This window comes from Brachyhypopomus gauderio, unplaced genomic scaffold (genome assembly GCF_052324685.1).
Source record: "Brachyhypopomus gauderio isolate BG-103 unplaced genomic scaffold, BGAUD_0.2 sc46, whole genome shotgun sequence".
NCBI lineage: Eukaryota > Metazoa > Chordata > Actinopteri > Gymnotiformes > Hypopomidae > Brachyhypopomus > Brachyhypopomus gauderio.
In genome coordinates this window covers 1,816,045-1,838,092 of record NW_027506872.1, presented here as the reverse complement: position 1 = coordinate 1,838,092, position 22,048 = coordinate 1,816,045, and the positions used below count along the sequence as shown (strand labels likewise).

The 22,048-nt window shown below is 43.3% G+C and overlaps 1 protein-coding gene across 2 annotated transcripts; it reads left to right on the top strand.

Annotated features, from left to right (window-relative positions):
* The first annotated feature begins 674 nt into the window (after window positions 1-674).
* phyhd1 (phytanoyl-CoA dioxygenase domain containing 1) lies at window positions 675-19,413 on the top strand. 2 transcript variants are annotated; one of them, XM_076986321.1, is made up of 11 exons: window positions 675-879; window positions 1,300-1,458; window positions 2,913-2,988; window positions 3,079-3,126; window positions 3,282-3,337; window positions 3,628-3,690; window positions 3,820-3,841; window positions 5,164-5,292; window positions 17,284-17,400; window positions 17,579-17,705; window positions 18,415-19,413. In XM_076986321.1, exons 1-11 carry the CDS (start codon window positions 847-849, stop codon window positions 18,458-18,460), a joined length of 876 nt encoding a protein of 291 aa, XP_076842436.1. In that variant the 5' UTR covers window positions 675-846; the 3' UTR covers window positions 18,461-19,413. The 2 variants fall into 2 exon arrangements, with proteins under 2 accessions (XP_076842436.1, XP_076842437.1); XM_076986322.1 differs by lacking the exon at window positions 675-879 and adding an exon at window positions 916-976.
* Window positions 19,414-22,048: the final 2,635 nt, after the last annotated feature.

The window sequence follows — 22,048 nt, the reverse complement described above, 5'->3', positions numbered from 1 at the left end:
GTTTTATGGGCTGTGTACCAGTGCCCTCTAGTGGTTGGTGAATGAAACAACAACCCGTGACTAGCAGGCAGGGTACAATTGGGGCTGGCCAAGCACACCTAGGACCAACGGACAAGTTGAATTCAGATTCGTTTAAATGTAAAAATGTGACTGGCATAGAATGGGCTTCCTTCCGTCGTCTATTTTAATATAAGTAACCTTATACAATAACAGATTACTGACAATCCTAAAAGAGCCCTACATTAGTAAACACTGTATACTACATTTTTAAATCGTAAAGTCCTAAAGCCCTTTTGGTCAGGGGACCGGCCGCTTGTATTGATTGCCTAGTTTACAAACTGCTGTGTAAAGAGCCTTCACACGCTGTCATGTTAATCCACCACATACGTCTTTTCAAGACTATATTATAAACCATGTTTTATTGTAATATTTATAATCGTTATTAGAATGGTAAATATAGTTTTAAACTACTGTATTGGTTCTTTAGCACCCGTTGAAAAGGCTGCTTTGCTGCACGTATGTGTGGGGATTATGAGGGATTGCATGGCGAATTATTGAACACGCTTGTGTGGCTGGCATACACACTCCATCCTCTACAGTCGTACTCTGTACCTGTGTACAGTACTGCACCCCTGGATCCGTTAAACTAATATTGAGATAATGTTTCTCCCCTGAACTGAAATATGAGAACAGTTCACTGGTCCAAAATCCACTTACAGCATCGCCATGCCACAGTGTTATCGAGAGTGACATGTCGAGATCACATGGTGCTGGGGGGGAGTGTGTGTGTGTGTGTTGGTCTTGTACCCGGTTGAGTTACCGCTGTCTTTCTCTGCAGAACTAAGAATGGATATCCTAACCGAGAAGGACGTCCAAAAGGTGAGTCAAACTAATGACGTTCAACCTGTGTCGTGCAAAACACTCTTAACCGCAAAACAGACTTCTCGATAGGCCTACACGACGTCGTTTGGAAAAGGTATTTTGCGTTCTTTGAGCGCAACAGGTGGGGTAGATTATGTATTATGTAGCCTACCCGAGAGGCAAACGATCAGACGAATGTTCCGGTCGAACAAAATAAATGCTTTTATATATCGCGATGATGGTTGCTTGAAGTCTGTTTAGCGCGCTTTCAAATCACTTTCTCAATAATTCCGAGGGCTTAACCGCTCTAAAATATGTGTTTATCCGAGAACGATACGACATTAACGACTTTAGAGGTGTGCGAACGTGTGTTAACAAGTATATCACGTCGCCTAATGGTGTGCTGACGGAATGTGACTTCCCCGGTTGTGAGGACAGTTCCGCGCGGACGGCTTCCTCGCGCTGGAAGGGTTTTTGAGCGCGAGGGAGTGCGACGCGTTGCGGGAGCGCGCGAGCGAGATCGTCGCGCGGATGGACGTGCCGGCGCACTGCCGCGTGCAGTTCTCCACCGACCACGACGAGCAGTTGAAGACTCAGGTAATGACGCCGTCCGCCGGTGTCTCGCCTCATGCAGTAATCATGAAATAAAAAAGTCTTAGAGGCCCCGTTGGAGATGTTGTTTTGTTTGTTTTTGCCGCGAATATTTGGTCTGTGAAGATGCAGGTAAGACCTCCCAGGTCTGCATGGTTAAGTAGAATCGTGTGGTCTCCATAAGCCCCTAGAACAAAGCCAGTAAGCGGTTCTGTTGGGGACTGCGTTAGTCACGTCGCCCTTAATTCCTGTAGACAGCTGTGTTTGTGTGTGCTCGTGCACTGGAGAAGTATGAAGCTGTTTGAACACAGCAGGGTGTTTGAGAGTCAAACTCTTTTGGTGCCCAGATGCAGTGTTTGTTCCTCAGAGTGCTGGAGTGGTCTGTTGGGTTTAGTGTGTTGGAGGCTCCATATGGACTGTTGGTTCGTTTCACTCCATCAAGGTTGGGGTACGGCTGAAGGGTTCTTCTCCTCTCCTGGCTGTCACCCACAGCTCTTCTGCCCTTCCCAGATCAGGTCTAGCCCTGATCCTGCCCCAAACACAGTGGATCTGGTTCAAATACCCCAGGGGGCAGCAGGGCTCCGTGGCCTCAGTCAGCAGCTGGACTTCCTTGGCTCTGGTCAGGCCTGCTAATATATATTGTACAGAGATGACTGCAGATCTACAAATCACCTTTATAGTGAATATGTTCAGAAGATAATGTTGAAATATCTGTGGAGTCAACTAAACACAGATGTGTCTTTTAGCCTCAGGTAATACGTCTCAAAAGTCTATAAAGTTGTAACTAAAACCCTGATTCATCCAAAGTCAAATATGAAGCCTCCATCTCCATGTCCTCTGCTCTACCTGTTCATCTACACCAGTGACATGAACACATGCTCTACTGGGAACACCTTACACAGGTGTGTGGCCTGGCAGTGTGACACTGGTCAAACACCTCACAGGTGAAAGAATACAGATCAGAAGCTCAAACACTGCTGCTCACATGTGGTTTTATTCTCCTGCACTTCATCCCTCTCTGTACGCTTGAATACTGCCAGTTCAAGATTGGAAAGTCATAATTCTATTTTTGCAGTATTAATCATAATATTTCTTTATCTTGACAATTTTTGTTGCTGACCATGTTTGAAGATGGGAGTTAGAAGTTATAATTAACATTTCTAAGCAATGACCAAAGTCCTAGCAGGTCTGCCATAACATCAGCGTGGACTGTGTTGATCACCTCAGCCATGGCGTTAATGAGGTCTGTGCTATCTCTACCATGACCTTAATGAGGTCTTTGTTTATTCCTTCTGCCATAACATTAATGAGGCTTTTGTTTATTTCTTCTGACATGACATTAATGAGGTCTGTGTTAATTACCTCTGCCATGACATTAATGAGGTCATGCTTAGTGTATTCAGTGTAATTTGCATGTACAATCTCACCCTGGGGTCATGTGATCACCATTTCCCCACCAGGGAAACGCAGAATATTTCATCACGAGTGGGGACCAGGTCCGATTTTTCTTCGAGAAAGGAGTCTTCGATGACAGAGGTGTGTGATCTGGCTACTAGAGCATAGCCAGCCCTGTAATGGTCTGGGTTGCCAGAATCCTCTGTTCTCACCCTGTTGTTTCTGTCCCAGGTGAATTCATTGTGCCGAGAGAACGCTCGCTAAACAAGATTGGGCACGGTGGGTCATCTGAAGAACCAATGTCTGGATTATTGTAGTCTGTACAGCTACGTTCCATCTGTTCTGTCTTCATCTGCCCATGGAGGCATGTGTTTGTGTGTAAACTGACATGTTTATCTAATTCTCTGTCTGTGACTCTTCTCCTGTCTGTGTAGCTCTCCATGCCTATGAACCTGTGTTTAAATCCATCACTCATTCTCCTAAAGTCCAGGTAAGTGACCTATAATCTCTGAACTCTATACTCTTTGCTCGAATATAAATGGCATAATTGACATTTTTCATACAAATTATCCCTGAAACTGTAGTTAATTACAGCTCTTGCTTATATATATATATATATATATATATATATATATATATATATATATATATATATATATGTGTATGTGTGTGTGTGTGTGTGTGTGTGTGTGTGTGTGTGTGTGTGTGTGTGTGTATATATATAATATATATATTGTGTGTGTGTATATGTGTTTTCTCACTTTCTCCCTCAACCAACAGAATGTGGTTAAGAAGCTGGGTTTGACGAGCCCTGTGGTTTTACAAAGCATGTACATTTTTAAGGTACAACACACACACACGTCTCTCTTCATCTGTGCCTGAGGGCTTCTGAGCTGATGCCTCTGAGCTGACTACATGACGCCCACGGTGTTTGAGGCTGACCAGCTTTGTGGGTTACCTTCTTCCCCACAGCAACCAGGCATCGGTGGAGAAGGTGAGAGAAGCTCCCTGCTGGCAGAAGCCACGCCCACACAGTCTGAGCCATAAGCCATGCCCACACAGAGTGTGAGCCATAAGCCACACCCACACAGAGCCAAGCCAGAAGTCACGCCCACACAAAGCTTGAGCTGAGGGAGAAGCCTCTCTGTACAGGCGCTTACATCTAAGGGGATTCACCCGTTTTTAATTTATTTAGTAGCATTAGTGCACTTGAATGCCCTCTGCAGGGTGTGTGGGGTTAAGAACAAGTGGAATGCAGATATGCACGATATAACTTTAGTTCATTGTTCTTCCAGTATTTTGGTCTTCGCAATACTGAAATCGCCAAGCAGGCTGCAGTATTCAAATGAATCCTCCAGGCGGATCCCCAGCCGGTCCGCACTCTCACCTGCACAAACGGTCTGTGCTGTAGCCCTGTTACCTCATCAGCTCTGAGGCTGACAGACTACATCTTCGTGGTGCACGGTTTGTTTACAAGCCTAACGAGCTGCTAACACTTTTAAAACTGGCGTAGTGGAAAATGTGAGACTAGCGGCATGAAGTATCTGTGCTTTTGTGATTCTGCTTTGAGTCTCGTTGGTGAGAAGCGGTCTTTTGTCACACGTTTATAATAAACCACATACGAGGTGCAGCAAAGGCACCGTAGACAACTGAGGGAGTGTTGATAACGGAGTTTATCGTTTGACCTTGAAAACAACAGTTGCGTACATAACAGAGCTCGTAGTGTGCGCCCACCTCCTCCAACTGTGCTAAAGTCCTGAAGCATATCATGACTTGTGTTTATATCGAAGTTTATGTTTGTTTTTTGAATGTGCTGTTCGCTTAGGTTGAGTTCACCCCGGTATTTTTGTCAAATGCGCATGTACGTGAGATGAAAACACGGTTTCCCAGTCAGGACAAGATCATTTCAATAAACAAATTGTGTCGTTTGCAGGGAAAAATGCACAGCAAAACAAAAATATGAAGATGAACAGAGGACGTTTTTAACAGAGTAGGCAGCCCTAGTCCAGCACCCGGGGAGCAGTTGGGGTTAGGTGTTCAAGGGCACCTCAGTCATTGTGTGTGTGTGTGTGAGAGAGAGGAAGGGATGGGTGATGTTCAAGCATGTCCATGTGTATGATGTGGCTCTTTGCTGTAACACAGTGGCTCTTGGTCTCTGACGGGTTGGCCACCCCTGCTTTAACCAATCACTTTTTTAAAACTTGGAGCTGGGAGCCTCTTGACCAAACCCAGGCTTTGAATGCCTTTGGTCTCAAGAGGCCTTCTGTCTTTAATAGCATTAATAACTTGATTCTGTGATCACCTTTGACCTTTCAGTGACCCCGCATCAGGATGCGACCTTCCTGTACACCAAGCCACTGGGACGAGTACTTGGCGTTTGGATCGCTCTGGAAGATGCCTCACTCCAGAACGGCTGCCTGTGGTTCATCCCAGGATCACACAACAGTGAGGACACGTGCGCGCACACTAGGGGTGTCACGATTCTCTAAATCCTCGATTCGATTGTATTTGTATTGCTGTATTTGATTCTCGATTTACAGCAGAGAGGCCTATGCCAGTTTTAGATTAGTCTATGGTCAGTCATTGGTTTGATTAATCAAATTTACAATTTCTTATTTCAAAAGGTGGGTTTGATATAAGCGATGCAAAGTGATAAAAGTGATCTGTAATACACCACATTAGGCACTAATGGTCAAATTTAAATAATTTAATTAAAATAAATGTAACAATCTTGTTCTCAGTGGAAAACAACAAAAACAAACAAATAATAATACAGGGTGGCCGCGGGTCCTTAAAAAGTCTTAAATGGTATTTATAGCCACCCAGCCAGAAAAGACGGTAAAGCCAACTGATGGTTTATGAAGATTTTAATGCCGTGGTTTCACAAACACACCGTAAGAGCTATAAAAAACGAAATGAATATTATTCATGTGAGACAAACAAACAAAAACCAGTTTCTGTAGATTAATTAAAGGCACAGAAAAAGAAAATGTTAGGTTGACTGACACTACTGCCGTGACAGAAAACCCAGTTTAAACATACGGTAGCCTCGTTAGCATCGCAGTTAGCGAACATTACAACTTGTATAGATGAGTTTAAGGATACATATAAAACAATACATACTTTATAACGGTAGACACGAACTTCAAAACACAAATTTAATCAATCAAATACCTTGTTCCCGTTCCAGCTAGGGGCTAAATTTTAAAATCCATGCGTCCATTTCACCACTCACAGATTTCCGTTATTTTGTCATGTTCGCATTAGCGCAGATTAACTGAAAGTGATTCACGCGCTCCCTTTAAGTCAAATCAAAACATTCTTTTAAGCGGTGACAAAATAAAAGTACCGTAAACCATCAAAAAGAAAACTGCATAAATTAAACTAGTGTGGACTTGAGGTATTATAAAACTGAATAACTGAGTTATTTAAATGACCGTTACACTCCCACCAATCATTAATGATTTCTAACAGAACTTGAAGATTATGGAAAGCGTGAATGATTCCAGTGTGATCCTAACCTATGTATGTGTGACAATGTAAGTTAAAGCAGTAGGAAGGTAAATCACTAGATTACAAATGGGTTTGCAGAAATAAGAGCTTGAGGAGCGGAGGATCAGAGTTCAACCTGCCTCTTGCAACAGGACTAGCTTCTGAACTGGGCGCTCCAAGACTGACAACTTACTTAGGCGTTCACCCTTCTTACCAAGCTGCTTGTCACCCAAGTGCACTTTGACTCTTCTAACGAACCCGTCCTTATCACGAGTGGTCTCGGAAACTCTACCTAGTCGCCACTCACACCTAGGTAGATCATCATCCTTTATCAGTACGATGTCACCAGTTTGCATGTTCCTTTTTGGTGAATGCCAGCGCTGCCTTGTTGCAATGGTAGTAAGGTACTCTTTGCGCCATCGGCTCCAAAATTGCTCAGCTAAGTACTGAACATGCCGCCATCTCTTCTTTCCGTATATGTCCTCTCTGACAAATTCACCAGGTGGAGGTAAAGCTCTGTCAGATTTCTGGGTAAGGAGATGGTTGGGGGTTAGAGGTTCAAGGCTGTTAGGATCTGAGAGATTGTCCACTGTAAGTGGGCGACTGTTCACAATAGCCATTGCTTCATACAAAAAGGCCCGTAAAGATGCATCGTTCAGTCTGTCAGAAGACAGCGCCATTGTTGACCGAAGGATACTTCTCACTGTCCTAATCTGCCTCTCCCAGACACCACCAGCATGGCTGGCACAGGGTGCGTTCATGATAAAGTCACATTGCTTCTCTGCAAGGAATGTAGCTATGCGTTCTGAATCCACCTCTTTGAGAGCTTCAGTGAACTCATGCTTTGCTCCCACAAAGTTACTCCCTTGATCTGACTTTATTTGTCGCACCGCACCGCGGATGCCAATGAAGCATCGAAGACTATTGATGAAGGCGTCTGTTGACATATCGTCGAGCATCTCGATGTGGATTGCCCTTGAGTAAAAACAGGTGAAGAGCAGACCATATCGCTTGTGCACCTTTCGTCCTTGTTTTGTAGCAAATGGGCCGAAACAGTCCATCCCACTGTAAGTAAAGGGAGCGGAGCGTTCTATGCGTTCTGGAGGCAAGTCAGCCATCTTTTGCTCTTCTACAGGTTTTCTTAGTTTTTTGCAGGTTATGCAGTGATGAATATAAGCTGCTACTGCACGACTAATTCCTGGAATCCAGTAGCCGTTTGCTCTTATTTGGTTAAGGGTGAAACCTTTACCTTGATGCTCAACCTTCTCATGATTATGAGCAATGATCAATCTCGTAATATGATGGTCTTTGGGGAGAATTGTGGGATGTTTAAAGGAGTTGGCAAGAGATGAATTGCCCAATCTTCCTCCCACCTTAAGAATCCCATCCTTGTCAATGAATGCATTTAAACGGAGCAACCTGTTGTGGGATGGTAGGGGATTACCTCTGCTCAGGATGCTCAGCTCCTCTTGAAATATTTCCCCCTGTAGATTCCTGATAATCAGGTATTCCGCGTTATCTCTTTCCTCCATCGTAGTAAGGCTCTTTGATTTGTTCCTGTTGATGTATCTGAGAATCCGTGCTACAGCTCTAACGGCTCGGGACCAAGAAGAAAACCTGGAAAGACGACTAATTATGTTTTCTTGCTCTAATGTTTGGGTTCTCAGAGATCGAGCTCTTCTCACCTCAGGATCTCCTAACTCCAGCTCTGGAGTCACATCTGCTGGCAGCTGAAATTCCTCTTTCCACAAGAACTTTGGACCCGTGAACCACGTAGATGTCATAAGTTCCTTGGGGGTAAGGCCCCTGGAGGCATGATCGGCAGGGTTCTCATTAGAGGCGACATATCTCCACTGTCGAGGATTTGAGCCCAGATGTATCCTTTGGACTCTGTTTGCAACAAATGTGTGAAAACGCCTTGCCTCGTTTTTAATATACCCCAAAACCACCTTGGAGTCAGTCCAGAAGAACTCCTCTGCCTCAAGGGATGACAATTCCTCTTTGAGCATGCTGCTCATTTTCACCGAAACAACTGCAGCAGTTAATTCCAGCCTTGGGATAGTTGTGACTTTCGTAGGAGCTACTCTGGATTTCCCAATGACAAGGGCACAATGCACATCCCCCCTTTCATTGCAAAACCTCAAATAGGAACACTGCCCATAACCCTTTGTGCTTGCATCAGAGAAGTGATGCAGTTCAGTCTTAGTGACCTTACCAAACCCGTGTGGTGCATAACTACGAGATATGGTGACCTGGTCCAGATTGGCCAAATCATATCTCCAGCCCTCCCATCTAGATTGAAGCTCATCCCCCAAGTCATCATCCCAGCCAGTGCCACGCCTGCATGCCTCCTGAAGTATACTTTTCCCATTAAGGACAAATGGGGCTACTAATCCCAAGGGATCGTACAGCGACGCAACCGTGGATAAAACTCCACGGCGAGTTGCAGGCTGTCCTTTAAGACTGATGCTGAATTTGAAAGAGTCAGATTGTGGGTCCCACTGGATCCCCAATGTTCTCTCTAATGGCAAGTCATCAAAGGCTAGATCAAGGTTCCCAACATCCGCTGACCGCTCTGATGGCGGTATGCTATCTAAGACCGCTCTATTATTGGACACAAACTTGTGCAGTCGAAGACCACCACTGGCACAAAGCTTTTGAGCTTCTCTAGCGAGTTGAATGGCATCATCAATGCTACCCACACTTGCGACCCCATCATCTACATAAAAGTCCCTTGTGACAAACTGAGCGCCAAGAGGATAAAGGTCCTTGTTCTCTTTAGCCAGATATTTCAGCCCATAGTTGGCACAGCCCGGGGAAGACGCTGCACCAAACAGATGTACCCTCATACGGAATTCCTTGGGCACTGTGTTGAAATCGCCATTGCTCCACCAAAGAAAGCGCAGAAAGTTTCTGTCAGCTTCATGTACGTGGAACTGGTGAAACATCCTTTCCACATCGCACATTAATGCGATAGGGTGTTGACGAAACCTAATGAGAACACCAATTAAATTGTTCAGCAAATCAGGTCCAGAGAGAAGGTGGTCGTTCAAGCTAGTTCCTTTGTAACTCGCTGAACAGTCAAACACTACTCGAAGTTTGTCAGGTTTTTTCGTGTGGTAGATGCCATGGTGTGGGATGTACCATTTTTCACCTTCAACACCAGTGTCTTGGACTTCCTCTGCATCTCCCTTACTAATGACCTCCTCCATAAACTTGACATAGTGTTCCTTATACTTCTTGTCCTTTGCCAGTTTCCTCTTTAGATGGTTAAGTCGCAGTACTGCCAGATTCTTATTGTCTGGTAGACTGGGTCTCCTTTTGAAGGGAAGAGGCATTTCATAGTGACCCTCACTATTTTTCCGTATACTCTCCCCTAACTGGCTCAGGAACAAGACATCATCTTGAGACACTGTCTTACTGTCTTTCGTTCCATCCTGGAAGTCAGATTCTAAAGCACGGATTACCTCTGTAGGAGTTACAAGAGGTAGCTCTTTGACAGAGGTGCGATGACACAAGTTGGTGAGAGGAAGAGAGTCAAGCGTGGGTGAAGAACGCCCTACAACACTCCAACCCAAGTCTGTTCGAATGGCAAATGGTTCATCATCCCCTCCCAAAATAACCTGTTTTGGTGCCAATGCTCTAGGACAGTTGTAGCCTATCAGCAACCCTACTTCACAGTCCTTGAGTGGTTGGATTTCATCAGCTATTTCTGAAAGATGGGCCCATTTACTGACTGTCTCACAGGTAGGAATATGCATGTAATTCAAAGGTATGCAATCCTTTGTATAGGTAGGTGGAAGTTCAATGTATTCGGCAGAGCTATAGCCTCTTACACGAAGTCCCAATACCCTTTCACTTGGGAGAATCATGCCCTTTCCACTCATGGTAGTCAACTTAAGTTTCACTGGGTATTTCTCAACTTGTAGTATGTCACTTACACCATGATCAACAAAGGTGGTGTCACTTTGAGTATCTAAAAGTGCATATACTAGCCTTTCCCTACATGGATTACTCTTTGCTGACACCCATACTGGTACAACCATGGATGTGTTCAGAGTGCTCTCTCCTGCTATGCTGAGTGACATTGAAGTTGCAGTTTCTGTTGCATTGACCCGAGAAGAGTCAGAAGAAGGCGCGGAAGTTTCCTTCTTCTGATAACTGTCGTCATGGAGACATGTGGGGTGCTTCCTTTTACAGGTGTCGCAGGTGTGACGACGACGACACTCCTTTGCATTATGACCAGCCTTCAAACAACCATAACACAGCTTCCTTTCCTTCACATAGTTCCGCCGTTCTTCCAATGACATGGCTGTGAACTTAGGACAACCATGAAGCCTGTGTCTATGATCTTGACATAGTACACAAGGGGGCTTCTCACCGTTTCTAGAAGACCGTTGACTCTCAGTGTCTGTAATAACTTGACTGCTGAGGACATGAGCTTTGGTCTTTTTATGCTCTCTAGGATTGCGTTTATCAGAGGAGGAATCTAAGGAATGGAGTGCATGAAAGGAGGTGATTGGGTTGCATGCGACTTCTGCTTCCATGGCTATGAAAGCCGCGAATTCCTCAAACGTAGGGAACTCTTGCCTTTCAGTTAAGGCTTGAGTAACTTGTCTGTTCCAGCGTGAGGCTGCCCAGTCAGGAAGTTTTTGAACAATCTTTTGATTCTCTTCACAGTCGTTTAGTATTTCAAGACCCTTGACATAGGGGATAGCTTCCTTGCAAGAACTCAGGAAGTCAGACAGTTCTCTAAGCCCTAAAGCATCCTTTGACTGAATTTTTGTCCAATTGGCAAGTCTTGTTCGAAAGGCTCTTTGGATTGCAAATGGCTGTCCATATCGCTGGTTCAGCTTGGACCACGCATCCTGAAAGGCTTCCCTGTCATTCCTATAGAAGGTGCCCTCTAACACTTTGCGAGCGGGGCCACCAACATATTTCTTTAAATAAAACAGCTTTTCACCAGGAGAGATGCATCTTCTGTCAATGAGGAACTGAAAGCAGGATTTCCATTCAAGAAACTGAATTGGATCTCCGACAAACACAAATGGTTCGGGAACAGGAAGTCTACTTAATGCCATATTATCTTGAAAGGCCTGGGCCAGGAGGGATACCTCCGCAAGGGGAGACATTGCGTCATTGGATTGACAGACAGCTGCCGGATTTGTTGCACTTGTTTCCCTTTTAACCTTGTTCCTATGGTCGGAGCCAATATGTGTGATTGCTTCTCGAGCTGCCTCCTCATTATAAGCTTCCAACCTAGCTCTTGCTGCCTTTAGCTCTCTCTCTGCCTGTAATCGCTCCAATTCATGACGCTGAACCTCTAGAGCTCTTTGTTGCTGTTCTATTATCTCCCTGTGCTTCCTTTCTTCTAGCAGCATTTCATACTCTGCCTCCTTTGCTGCCAGATCTGCTGCAGCATCTGCCCGTTTCGCTACCACCGAAGAGGCAATGGAATGGAGGCCCGATTTAGAGCTCCTCTGTGAAATTACTGAGCCATAGATTGAATGTGCATAGACATGGTCAAGCAGCTCCTGGAGACGACCCTTTTCATGTTCTGCATTAAACTCGTCATCAACTCCAGCAATTCTCTCGTATGCAATTTTGACAATGTCCTTTGTGACAGCTTCACAAGCATCTACTCGTCGCCTTAACTCAGCTGTAGGTGTGATAATGTCGCGAATTTCAAAAAACATTTTCATTATGTCATCCTTACCCTTCTCCAATGTGTCGATGAGAAGTCCTAACTGACTCTCTGGAATATCTGACATTAACTGTTCTCTTGCCTTGCGTGCTTGGATTTTCCACTGGTCATACCGGGAGAGCAGCCTCTTTTCTCTTTTCTCAGCTTCCTCCCTTTGAAAGGCACGCATTTTTTCAGTAGGACATCGTGCTCGAACGGAGTGACGTTGTGATGGCAGTTCCACATCTGCTTCATGAGGTTTCTTTTGAGAATCATTTTTGCTTAAACTTTCTCCTTGAAGGTAATGTTCCTCAGATGTCTCTGGAGCCTTAGGAAACATGACCATCTGATCTTGGGCTACATGTTGAAGACTGTCAACCTGCTCCTCAAGCTCTCCTACATCTGAATTACCTAACATTGAATTGGTTATTTGCTTGCAGTTAAAGTGAAATGGAGGCAATAAGATTTAACACAAAAAATAGAGAAGGCAGCACTACCTACAACACTCAACGTAAATAACAAAACCTTATACACCAATGTTGTATATGGAAAATGCACCAATGGAAAATGCAGTGCTGTAATACTATGCTTGATGAACTAATTCAGTATTAAATTACTCTCAAACACTTAGACTTCCATGGAAACAAACTGCAATAATGTCTTTAAATGCAAACATCCATTAATACTTTCAGATGTATGTTACTTGAATTTCACTTAATCAAGAGATGTGAGTGTGAAATATTCACCATGCATCATTCATTTAGTTTGCCTTGAAGAGTTCTTCCCTTTGCCCATTTTACTCACAGTATTGGGTCTTTAACTGATTTGCAATATCGTGTCCGTAACTGACCATTACACCGAGTCCTTTAGGCTGCTGTTCCATATGGTGTAGGAGAGACCGTTAAAACCGTTGAGAATGTATTGCTGCACGGCGATGAGCCCACTGTAACAAACAGCGGGAGGCGAAGCAACACAGTTCAATGAAGATCCCTCCGCGACACCGTTGCAGTAGATCGCAGCCGTCAGGGTCAATGTGGGTGAAGCTCTTACTATAGCCACCCAGCCAGAAAAGACGGTAAAGCCAACTGATGGTTTATGAAGATTTTAATGCCGTGGTTTCACAAACACACCGTAAGAGCTATAAAAAACGAAATGAATATTATTCATGTGAGACAAACAAACAAAAACCAGTTTCTGTAGATTAATTAAAGGCACAGAAAAAGAAAATGTTAGGTTGACTGACACTACTGCCGTGACAGAAAACCCAGTTTAAACATACGGTAGCCTCGTTAGCATCGCAGTTAGCGAACATTACAACTTGTATAGATGAGTTTAAGGATACATATAAAACAATACATACTTTATAACGGTAGACACGAACTTCAAAACACAAATTTAATCAATCAAATACCTTGTTCCCGTTCCAGCTAGGGGCTAAATTTTAAAATCCATGCGTCCATTTCACCACTCACAGATTTCCGTTATTTTGTCATGTTCGCATTAGCGCAGATTAACTGAAAGTGATTCACGCGCTCCCTTTAAGTCAAATCAAAACATTCTTTTAAGCGGTGACAAAATAAAAGTACCGTAAACCATCAAAAAGAAAACTGCATAAATTAAACTAGTGTGGACTTGAGGTATTATAAAACTGAATAACTGAGTTATTTAAATGACCGTTACAGTATTAAATTTCATTTTTGTCAAATAAGGCCTTGAAAAGTCTTATTTTGTCTTAAATTTTCAACCACAATGTCTTAAATTTGCGGAGCTAAATTTAGGGATGAATAATTCCGTTAGCGGTGTGTTGAACTTAAATATTGCTCGCAAGTATTTCGGGCTTAACGAGCACCGGTAGTTGTTGGACTGGCGGGATCATAATTTCATGCGGGCTGTATGTACGTTAACGTCTGTTCGGAGAGATAGGGAAATGCAAACTTAGCCAGAAATGGTTGGAAGACCCGACATATTCTTGGTGGCTCAGAGCTGTCACAGATACCAGCGAGGCTCGTCAGCAGCAGCCTGCAATATCTACGTTTTGCCCAACAAGAGAACCATTCAGTCGAGCTCTGCTCAACGTCGCATTCACGCTGTAGGCTATGCGGCTCTACCAATACTTTGAAGGCTTAGGTAATATGGGCGCTAAAAACAGTTAAGAGTCACCAGTCATACAGATCCAACGAAGGAATTGACTCATTGTTTAAAACCATGTTCCCTGATGCCGCCTTCAAGTCTGGTTTATACTTTCGCGAGTGACCGTAGCGCGTGAACCTCCGCGAACGGCGGGACCGTTGCAGTGTTGTCCGAAACGATATATGTGTTAGTATAAAGAAACACTCCTCAAAACAGGGGAAGGAACATTTACCTGACCAATTTAATGTTACTTTGTGTTCCAAGTTTGACAAGTGCTGAAATTTAGGCTAAAGTACTTAAAAATGCTTGAAATTGTAACTGCTTCATTTCACAACAAATATCTGTCTGACTGAACAGTTCTCTTTACGTTAACAAATACGAGCCTCTTGTAATTCCAGGACGAAACATGAGAGAACGTGAAGACGTTAAGATTGGGCGTTTTGAAAATAAACAACCATTAAATAATGTGATAAAAAAGCGAATTATTTCGAGTATATGTATAAATATTTTACTTATTTAAGTTTAATGTGCTGGGATATATAGAAATGGACCATGAAAGTGACGTACAAATGATTTAATTTCATCTTGTTACGGTGTATGAACCCTGCAAACATGACTTGGTTAATTGCAAGCCGCTCGCGCATGGGCGAAACCACCGCGATTACGTCATTTTCGACGCAGCGGCTGACGAGCGGCTCGCGCGCTGTCGTAACAGCCTGGTTTAAAGCCTGGTTTTTCGCGAGCGACCGTAGCGCGCGGCTCCGCCCACCTCGCGCGACCCTGCGCGAGCGGTGTAGGCGTTTATACTTTCGCGAACGTCGCGAGCGTCGCTGCAGTGTTCTCCGAAACGATAGGTGGCGATAGGTGGCAGTGGAGAATAAAAAACCCCTGCAAAAACGGGGAAAGAACATTTTTACCTGACCAGAGACCGTATATATACACATCAGGCATCAAACGTAAATATGGCTTTGCAGTGTTGTCCGAAACGATACGTTAACAAATACGAGCCTCTTGTAATTCCAGGGCGACACATGAGAGAACGTGAAGACGTTAAGATTGGGCGTTTTGAAAATAAACAACCATAAACTAATGTGATAAAAAAGCGAATTATTTCGATTCATTTCGAGTATATGTATAAATATTTAACTTAATTAAGTTTAACGTGCTGGGAAATATTGAAATGGACCTTTAAAGTGACGTACAAGTGCATTAATTCCACCTTATAAAGGTGTATGAACCCGGCAAACATGACTTTGTCCATCGCGCTGAAGCGCGGCGCGCGCGCGAAGTTACAAAATTCGGGAGGTGCACGACCTCGCGCCGCGACAGCGCGCGAGGCCCTCGCGCACGGGCGGAGCCACAGCGATTACGTCATTTTCGCCGCGCGGACCCTCGCGCCGCTCGCGGCGCGTCGAGTATAAACCAGGCTTTATACTTTCGCGAGCGACCGTAGCGCGCGGCTCCGCCCACCTTGCGCGACCCTGCGCGAGCGGTGTAGGCGTTTATACTTTCGCGAACGTCGCGAGCGTCGCTGCAGTGTTCTCCGAAACGATAGGTGGCGATAGGTGGCAGTGGAGAATAAAAAACCCCTGCAAAACCGGTGAAAGAACATTTTTACCTGACCAGAGACCTATATACACCAGGCATCAAACATAAATATGGCTTTGCAATGTTGTCCGAAACTATATGTGGTAGTATAAAGAAACACCCCTCAAAAAAAGGGAATGAACATTTACCTGACGCATTTTAATGTTGCTTTGTGTTTCAGGTTTGAAAAGTGCTGGAATTTAGGCTAAAGTACATTAAAATGTTGAAATTACGTTAACAAATACGAGCCTCTTGTAATTCCGGGACGAAACATGAGAGAACGTGAAGACGTTAAGATTTGGCGTTTTGAAAATAAACAAATAAACAACCATTAAATAATGTGATAAAAAAGCGAATTATTTCGATTCATTTCGAGTATATGTATAAATATTTAACTTAATTAAGTTTAACGTGCTGGGAAATACTGAAATAGACCTTTAAAGTGACGTACAAGTGCTTTAATTCCACCTTGTATAGGTGTATGAACCCGGCAAACATGACTTTGTCCATCGCGCTGAAGCGCGGCGCGCGCGCGAAGTTACAAAATTCGAGAGGTGCACGACCTCGCGCCGCGACAGCGCGCGAGGCCCTCGCGCACGGGCGGAGCCTCCGCGATTACGTCATTTTCGCCGCGCGGACCCTCGCGCCGCTCGCGGCGCGTCGAGTATAAACCAGGCTGTACACCTCTCGAAATTTGTAAAAACTTCGCGCGCGCCGCGCTTCAGCGCAATTAACCAAGTCATGTTTGCAGGGTTCATACACCTTAACAAGATGGAATTAAATCATTTGTACGTCACTTTCAAGGTTAAGTATAAACCAGTTATAATAATAATTTACTTGCTGAACAAGCCGAAGGGAAAGCAGGAACCCTGATGGCCAAAGTGATCACAAAATCAAACATCCTTAGAAAGAGTTTCAGAGAAAAAGTAGCAGAACTGAAAGGGGTTGAGCATGAGCTGGAGTGTGGATCAGAAAAACAGGAAAATGGCCTAGTGTGTGTGTGTGTGTGTGTGTGTGTGTGTGTGTGTGTGTGTGTGTGTGTGTGTGTGTGTGTGTGTGTGTATGGTATGATGCTGTTGTCAGTGTTTGAATTTTGTTTTGTATAAAGTTTCATTGTGTATACTGTACAGTGAAAAAAATGTAATGTTTGTGTCTTGTATTGTCCGTCTTGTGCATTAACATTTGAAGTTTTCAAGCAGCTAGATTCATTAATGTAAATAATCAGTTGGTTTTTGTGCTTTATTTTAACGTGTATGATCTTGCGAGTTGGTCTTAATTTTATTTGGAAAACGGTATTAAAAAGTCTTAAAATGTCTTAATTTTCCCTTGGTCAAACCTGTAGACACCCTGTAATAACAAAAATGAGGTCACAGAGGGTATTTCGATCGATTTCGATTAAATATCGAAACCGTGACACCCCTAGCACACAGTGAGGACACATGCGCGTACAGTGAGAACATGTAGTATAGGATATGTAGTACAGCAGGTTTGTGTCATATTTGGGATGCAAGACTTTGAATTGTGTGTGTGTGTGTCTCCGTTAGATGGCATCACCCGGCGGATGATCCGGTCTCCTACTGGTACTTTTCCTTTGACTGACTTCACTGGCCGTGACCAGAATTACGATGACAGTCTCTTTGTACCAGCACCTGTGAAGAAAGGTGTGTGTGCGAGCATGCTTGTAGTATCAGTTTATGCTTGGCTATAAATATAAAAATATTTGTGAATTTGAGTACTTGAGTATAATTGATTATATTTGACTACAGTGTATTTGTGTGTTTTATAACCCTTTACCTTAGTGGATTGTATATTTGAGTTATTTTTCTGGACGTTGTGCAGGTGGACTGGTTCTGATCCATGGTGAAGTGGTCCATCGCAGTGATGCGAACACATCCAACACCTCCCGGCATGTCTATGCATTCCACATCATGGAGTCCAAAAACACGCAGTGGAGTCCTGAAAATTGGTGAGGCAGCACAGCATCATGGGAAATGTAGTCTGCATATGAGCTTCAGGGGAGAATCTTAAAGCCTTCAGCCTGCCCTCGTGCGAGAGCCCACACAGGACCCTGTACATTCATGTTTGGTCAGCTGTCACTTATTGATGTACAAGATTGAGGGGTTCATTGCACACATGTGCAAGGTTCTCACAGAGCAAAGGTCACTGATAAGGTACAAGGAAAAGTCAATGTTTTGATTCACATAATGTCCAAAAGGAGACACCACAGTGAGACAGGTTCACACAGCTTAGAATCCTTCAACAAGCTCAAACTAAAATGTGTCTAAGATGGGTTGATTCTGTATGACTAATATACACATTTGGCAGCACATAAATAGTTGATTATCATTTAAATCAGTGATTTCCTGAGCTGCAGTTCTGTAGACATCCTTAAGGGCAGCACTTTGATTTATGCGCCACCCGTGAACACCTGTTGAGTTTGGGCCACTGTGAGCATAAGTGCTGGGCTGGTGGTGCAGAGAGCAGCTATGACTCCAGTCAACAGGTGGCGCTGTGCAGACTGAAGTGCAGAGCAATAGCCCCGTATCCCCAGTAACGAGGAGGAGGTTGCCTAGAGACAGAAAGGGCTTAAATGAATAAGGGTAATGTGTCACTTTTACACTCTACTCTCTCACTCACTCACTCTCTCTCGCGCTCTCTCTCTCTCACTCTCTCAGGCTGCAGCCGACCGAGGAGCTGCCTTTTCCCTCCCTATATACCTAACACCACTGCAGTTTGGTTCTTTGAGATTTTGGAGTATACATTTTAATACAGATAATGCAAGTTTTAATTAATATGTAATTTTAGAAAATATAATATATTAACAGATAACCTCCTGTTATGCCATGAACAACTTTAATATTGGTTTATAGTCAGTAAGGTTAATAGCAAAATATTTTCAAAGTTCCCCTACAACACTGTCATTTAATTTTTTTCCATTTCAAATTCAATATGAACTTTTTCTTTCATGATATGAATAAAATAATACAGCTTTATATCTTTTTATATGACCACCAAAGGTAATAATAAATTTTTAAAATATTATTTGACTCCTTAATTATTTCCTTCTCTATCAGTCTACCCATCTATACAGCTGACTAACACTAATACCACAGACTGAATTCTCTGCACATTTAAAATTGCATTTACTCAAACAGTTTTCTCCAGAGTGAATATGCTGGTGCTGTCGGTTAGATGACATCAGTGTGTAACCGTGGCAATGGGTTCTGTTTCTTCAAGGCAACTAAAAACTGGTTCCAACTGTCCGATGAGCGTGTGCCCAGTACGTACTGGTTCACACTGCTGTGGTACAGCAAGTTGTTCATGAGCTGCCAGGTGGCACATAAGGTGATTTGTTAGTCTAGACCCTGATAGAATTTCGAGAAAAGGTGTCATTTGACATGTTTGATTTCTAATTTATCAGACACTGGATGCAGCTTTACTATATTGAACTATATGTAACATGTAGATACACTATATTGCCAAACATATATATATTCCGTTTCAATGGGCTACTCTTCTTACTCCCACCCCTCCAAGTTAAAATCTTTTTGTTTTTATCTCTGAGTCGGACAGTGTCTGAATGTCATGTCTGACATGTATTATGTTTAGTATCTCTATGTTCAATGGTTCTATGAATATTGTTCACTTCTTAATAAAATATGGACAGCACAAGATGCATGTGATATGTGTTTGTGTGTGGTACCTGCAGAACACTGAAAAACTGTGAGTGAACAAAGCTGGTTGTATATAGGGTGGCCACTTTTCAGTATTGCTTTAATTTTGGTATTTGGCTTTAATTTTGGTATTTTTTACTATATTTGGCATCACCTCTCGTACACCAGCTGCCCGCCACCCCCCGTCCGTCGCCATACCAGATATTGCAAATACTCATATTTCTTCCACACATCAATGTTCTCTCCATCCAGTTCACTAAAATTTTAAAAAGCTCGTGCTGGTGAGCATGCTTAATGTAGTTATTATACAGTGTACATTTGCAATATCTACAGACCATTTAGCAATTAATTATAAACTTCGTATAAACTTTAATGGTAAAACTCAGTTTACATGCTGCTGTGAAACAGAACCACCGCGTTCCGCCATGTTTGAAAACGCTGGGAAGTAGGGGTGGGCGGATCGATATTTATATCGATAGTATCGATAAAAAGGTGAGGATCGATATCGGATCGATACCACAGCGAAAATATCGATTCTTTTGCTGCAGTTTAGAGGTCTGCGTGGGACTGCTTTTTTAATCCCGCTCCCGCCCACTCCCGCTTGTTTTAATCCCGCTCCCGCCCGCACCTGCTTGTTTTAGTCTCGCTCCCACCCGCACCGGCCAAAAAATCGCTTGTTTTAATCCCGCACCCGCCCGCCACATACACATTTCTGTCACCCCCACCCGCAATCCTAATATGAATTGAATAAATTAGATTTAGTACTTGAAATTTCTTATGTATTTATTAAAACAGCAATATAGCGATGGATCGCGCTGTCCCATTTCTTACCACAGTCCAAACACATGCCGTCAGGTGACGTACACCAACACTTTCTGATATCAATCACAACAAGCCGATTTCCCTCTCCATTAATTACAATGGAATATTACTTCCATACATCAGACTTTCCTGTAGTTGGCTTAATTGTGGTGTATTCGCCTGTTTTAATTGAATTTTCCACAGCTGAAACTGGTTGACCATCTACAGCAGGGGTCGGCAACCTATGGCACGCGTGCCACCATTGGCACGAGGCATAATCACTGGCACGCGACACACTGGACCAGCATCAGCAAAAATATATATAATTTAATATAAATTATTATATTAATGGATTATAATTTCAAGTAAAAAGTATTGCCCCCCCCCCCCCCCCCCAACGGTTTGGAAGTATCGGTATCGGCGATACTGACCAGTATCATATCGGTATCGTATCGATACCAAAATTCCGAGTATCGCCCACCCCTACTGGGAAGCTGGTGGGGTGGGCGTGGCTTGGTCCCAGAGGCGGTCTCAGAGCTCTGTGTCAGTCCGGAATCAGTGACCAATGGAGATTGCAGAGGAACGCCTTCATCTAAGACCCTCCCACACGTGAAATGTGTTCCAAAAGTCAGAAGCAAAAAACGAAGCAGAAGCAAAGAGAGATTCCAGAAGCAAAAGACCTTCCTGGGAAAATCCAAAAAAACAAAAAACAATGGAACCAAAAACTTGTCAAAATGCAAACGAAAATAAGTTTCAAATAACCAATTATATAAAAAATATATACTTTTGATATATTTTTTTCTATTTTGCATTCATAACATATACTTTCTGCTCTTGGATTTACTTTTGCTTTTGTGGAACTATTGAAACAAAAATCACACCATACTTTTCGATGTTCACCTTACGGCCTAAGACCACAGTTGGCTGATACACTTCTCATTCCTTTATTGAACAACTGCCCAAAACTATCCCGCTTTTACAAGTTCTCTTCTGGCTTGGTGCCCTCTACTGAAGGATACTATATAAATTACTTACGAACTAGGTTCATACACAACCATGGTAGATTTTATTTTTATTTTGTGGTTGTACAGGGTGTCCGCGGGGTCTTTAAAAGTTGATAAATCAATATTGGACAGATGAAGGCACTTATAAAGTATTTTAAAGCCTTGTAATGTTTTGTTTTACCTTACGTACCCGCTACCACCAATACCAGAGAAAATAGGACTCTGAGTCTCGCAGTTTAATTTAGACGCACTTTCACTTTTATTCCAGACAATCATTATACACATCCGGAGTACTATCGCTGCGCAAGCATAAAAGGGGATGAGCACTGTGGGCTATTCCAAGTTAGCAGATAAATTAACAAACAGTCGGTGCACGCACACGCACTCACTCGTGAATACTCCCAAAACTAGTGATGGGATTTTCGGCTCTATTTTGAGATGCGGCTCTAATGGCTCTTCTTACTGTGGAGAGCTGGTGTTGTGATTCCCCCATAGCATATTGTGTTCCTAAATAATTTTTTGTCATGAAAACAGGGTTGTTTTAATGGTGTCATTAAGATGTATTTTTCATTACGATACACTGTTAGTCAGAGTGTTACGACCCGCCCCTGTCTAGGTAGGGGCGACCGAACAAAGAAAGACACGGAGGGGTGGAGGTGAACTGCGAGAACTAGGACACAGACACTAGGACACGAAAAGGGTTTCGTTTGCCACGTTTTACTATGAGTATATCAAAAGTAAGACAAAATAAACTTCTTATAAGTGGACTGAGGACCGTGCCAAAGGAATGAAACAAAAATAAGACAACTAGTGAAATGCTAAATTATGTC

Coding starts and splice junctions, on each gene's coding strand:
- phyhd1 (XM_076986321.1), top strand. CDS start 847: ATGGATATCCTAACCGAGAAGGACGTCCAAAAG. Junction 3,842..5,163: donor ACCAGGCATCGGTGGAGAAG/GTGAGAGAAGCT, acceptor TTGACCTTTCAG/TGACCCCGCATCAGGATGCG. Junction 17,706..18,414: donor CAGTGGAGTCCTGAAAATTG/GTGAGGCAGCAC, acceptor TCACTCTCTCAG/GCTGCAGCCGACCGAGGAGC.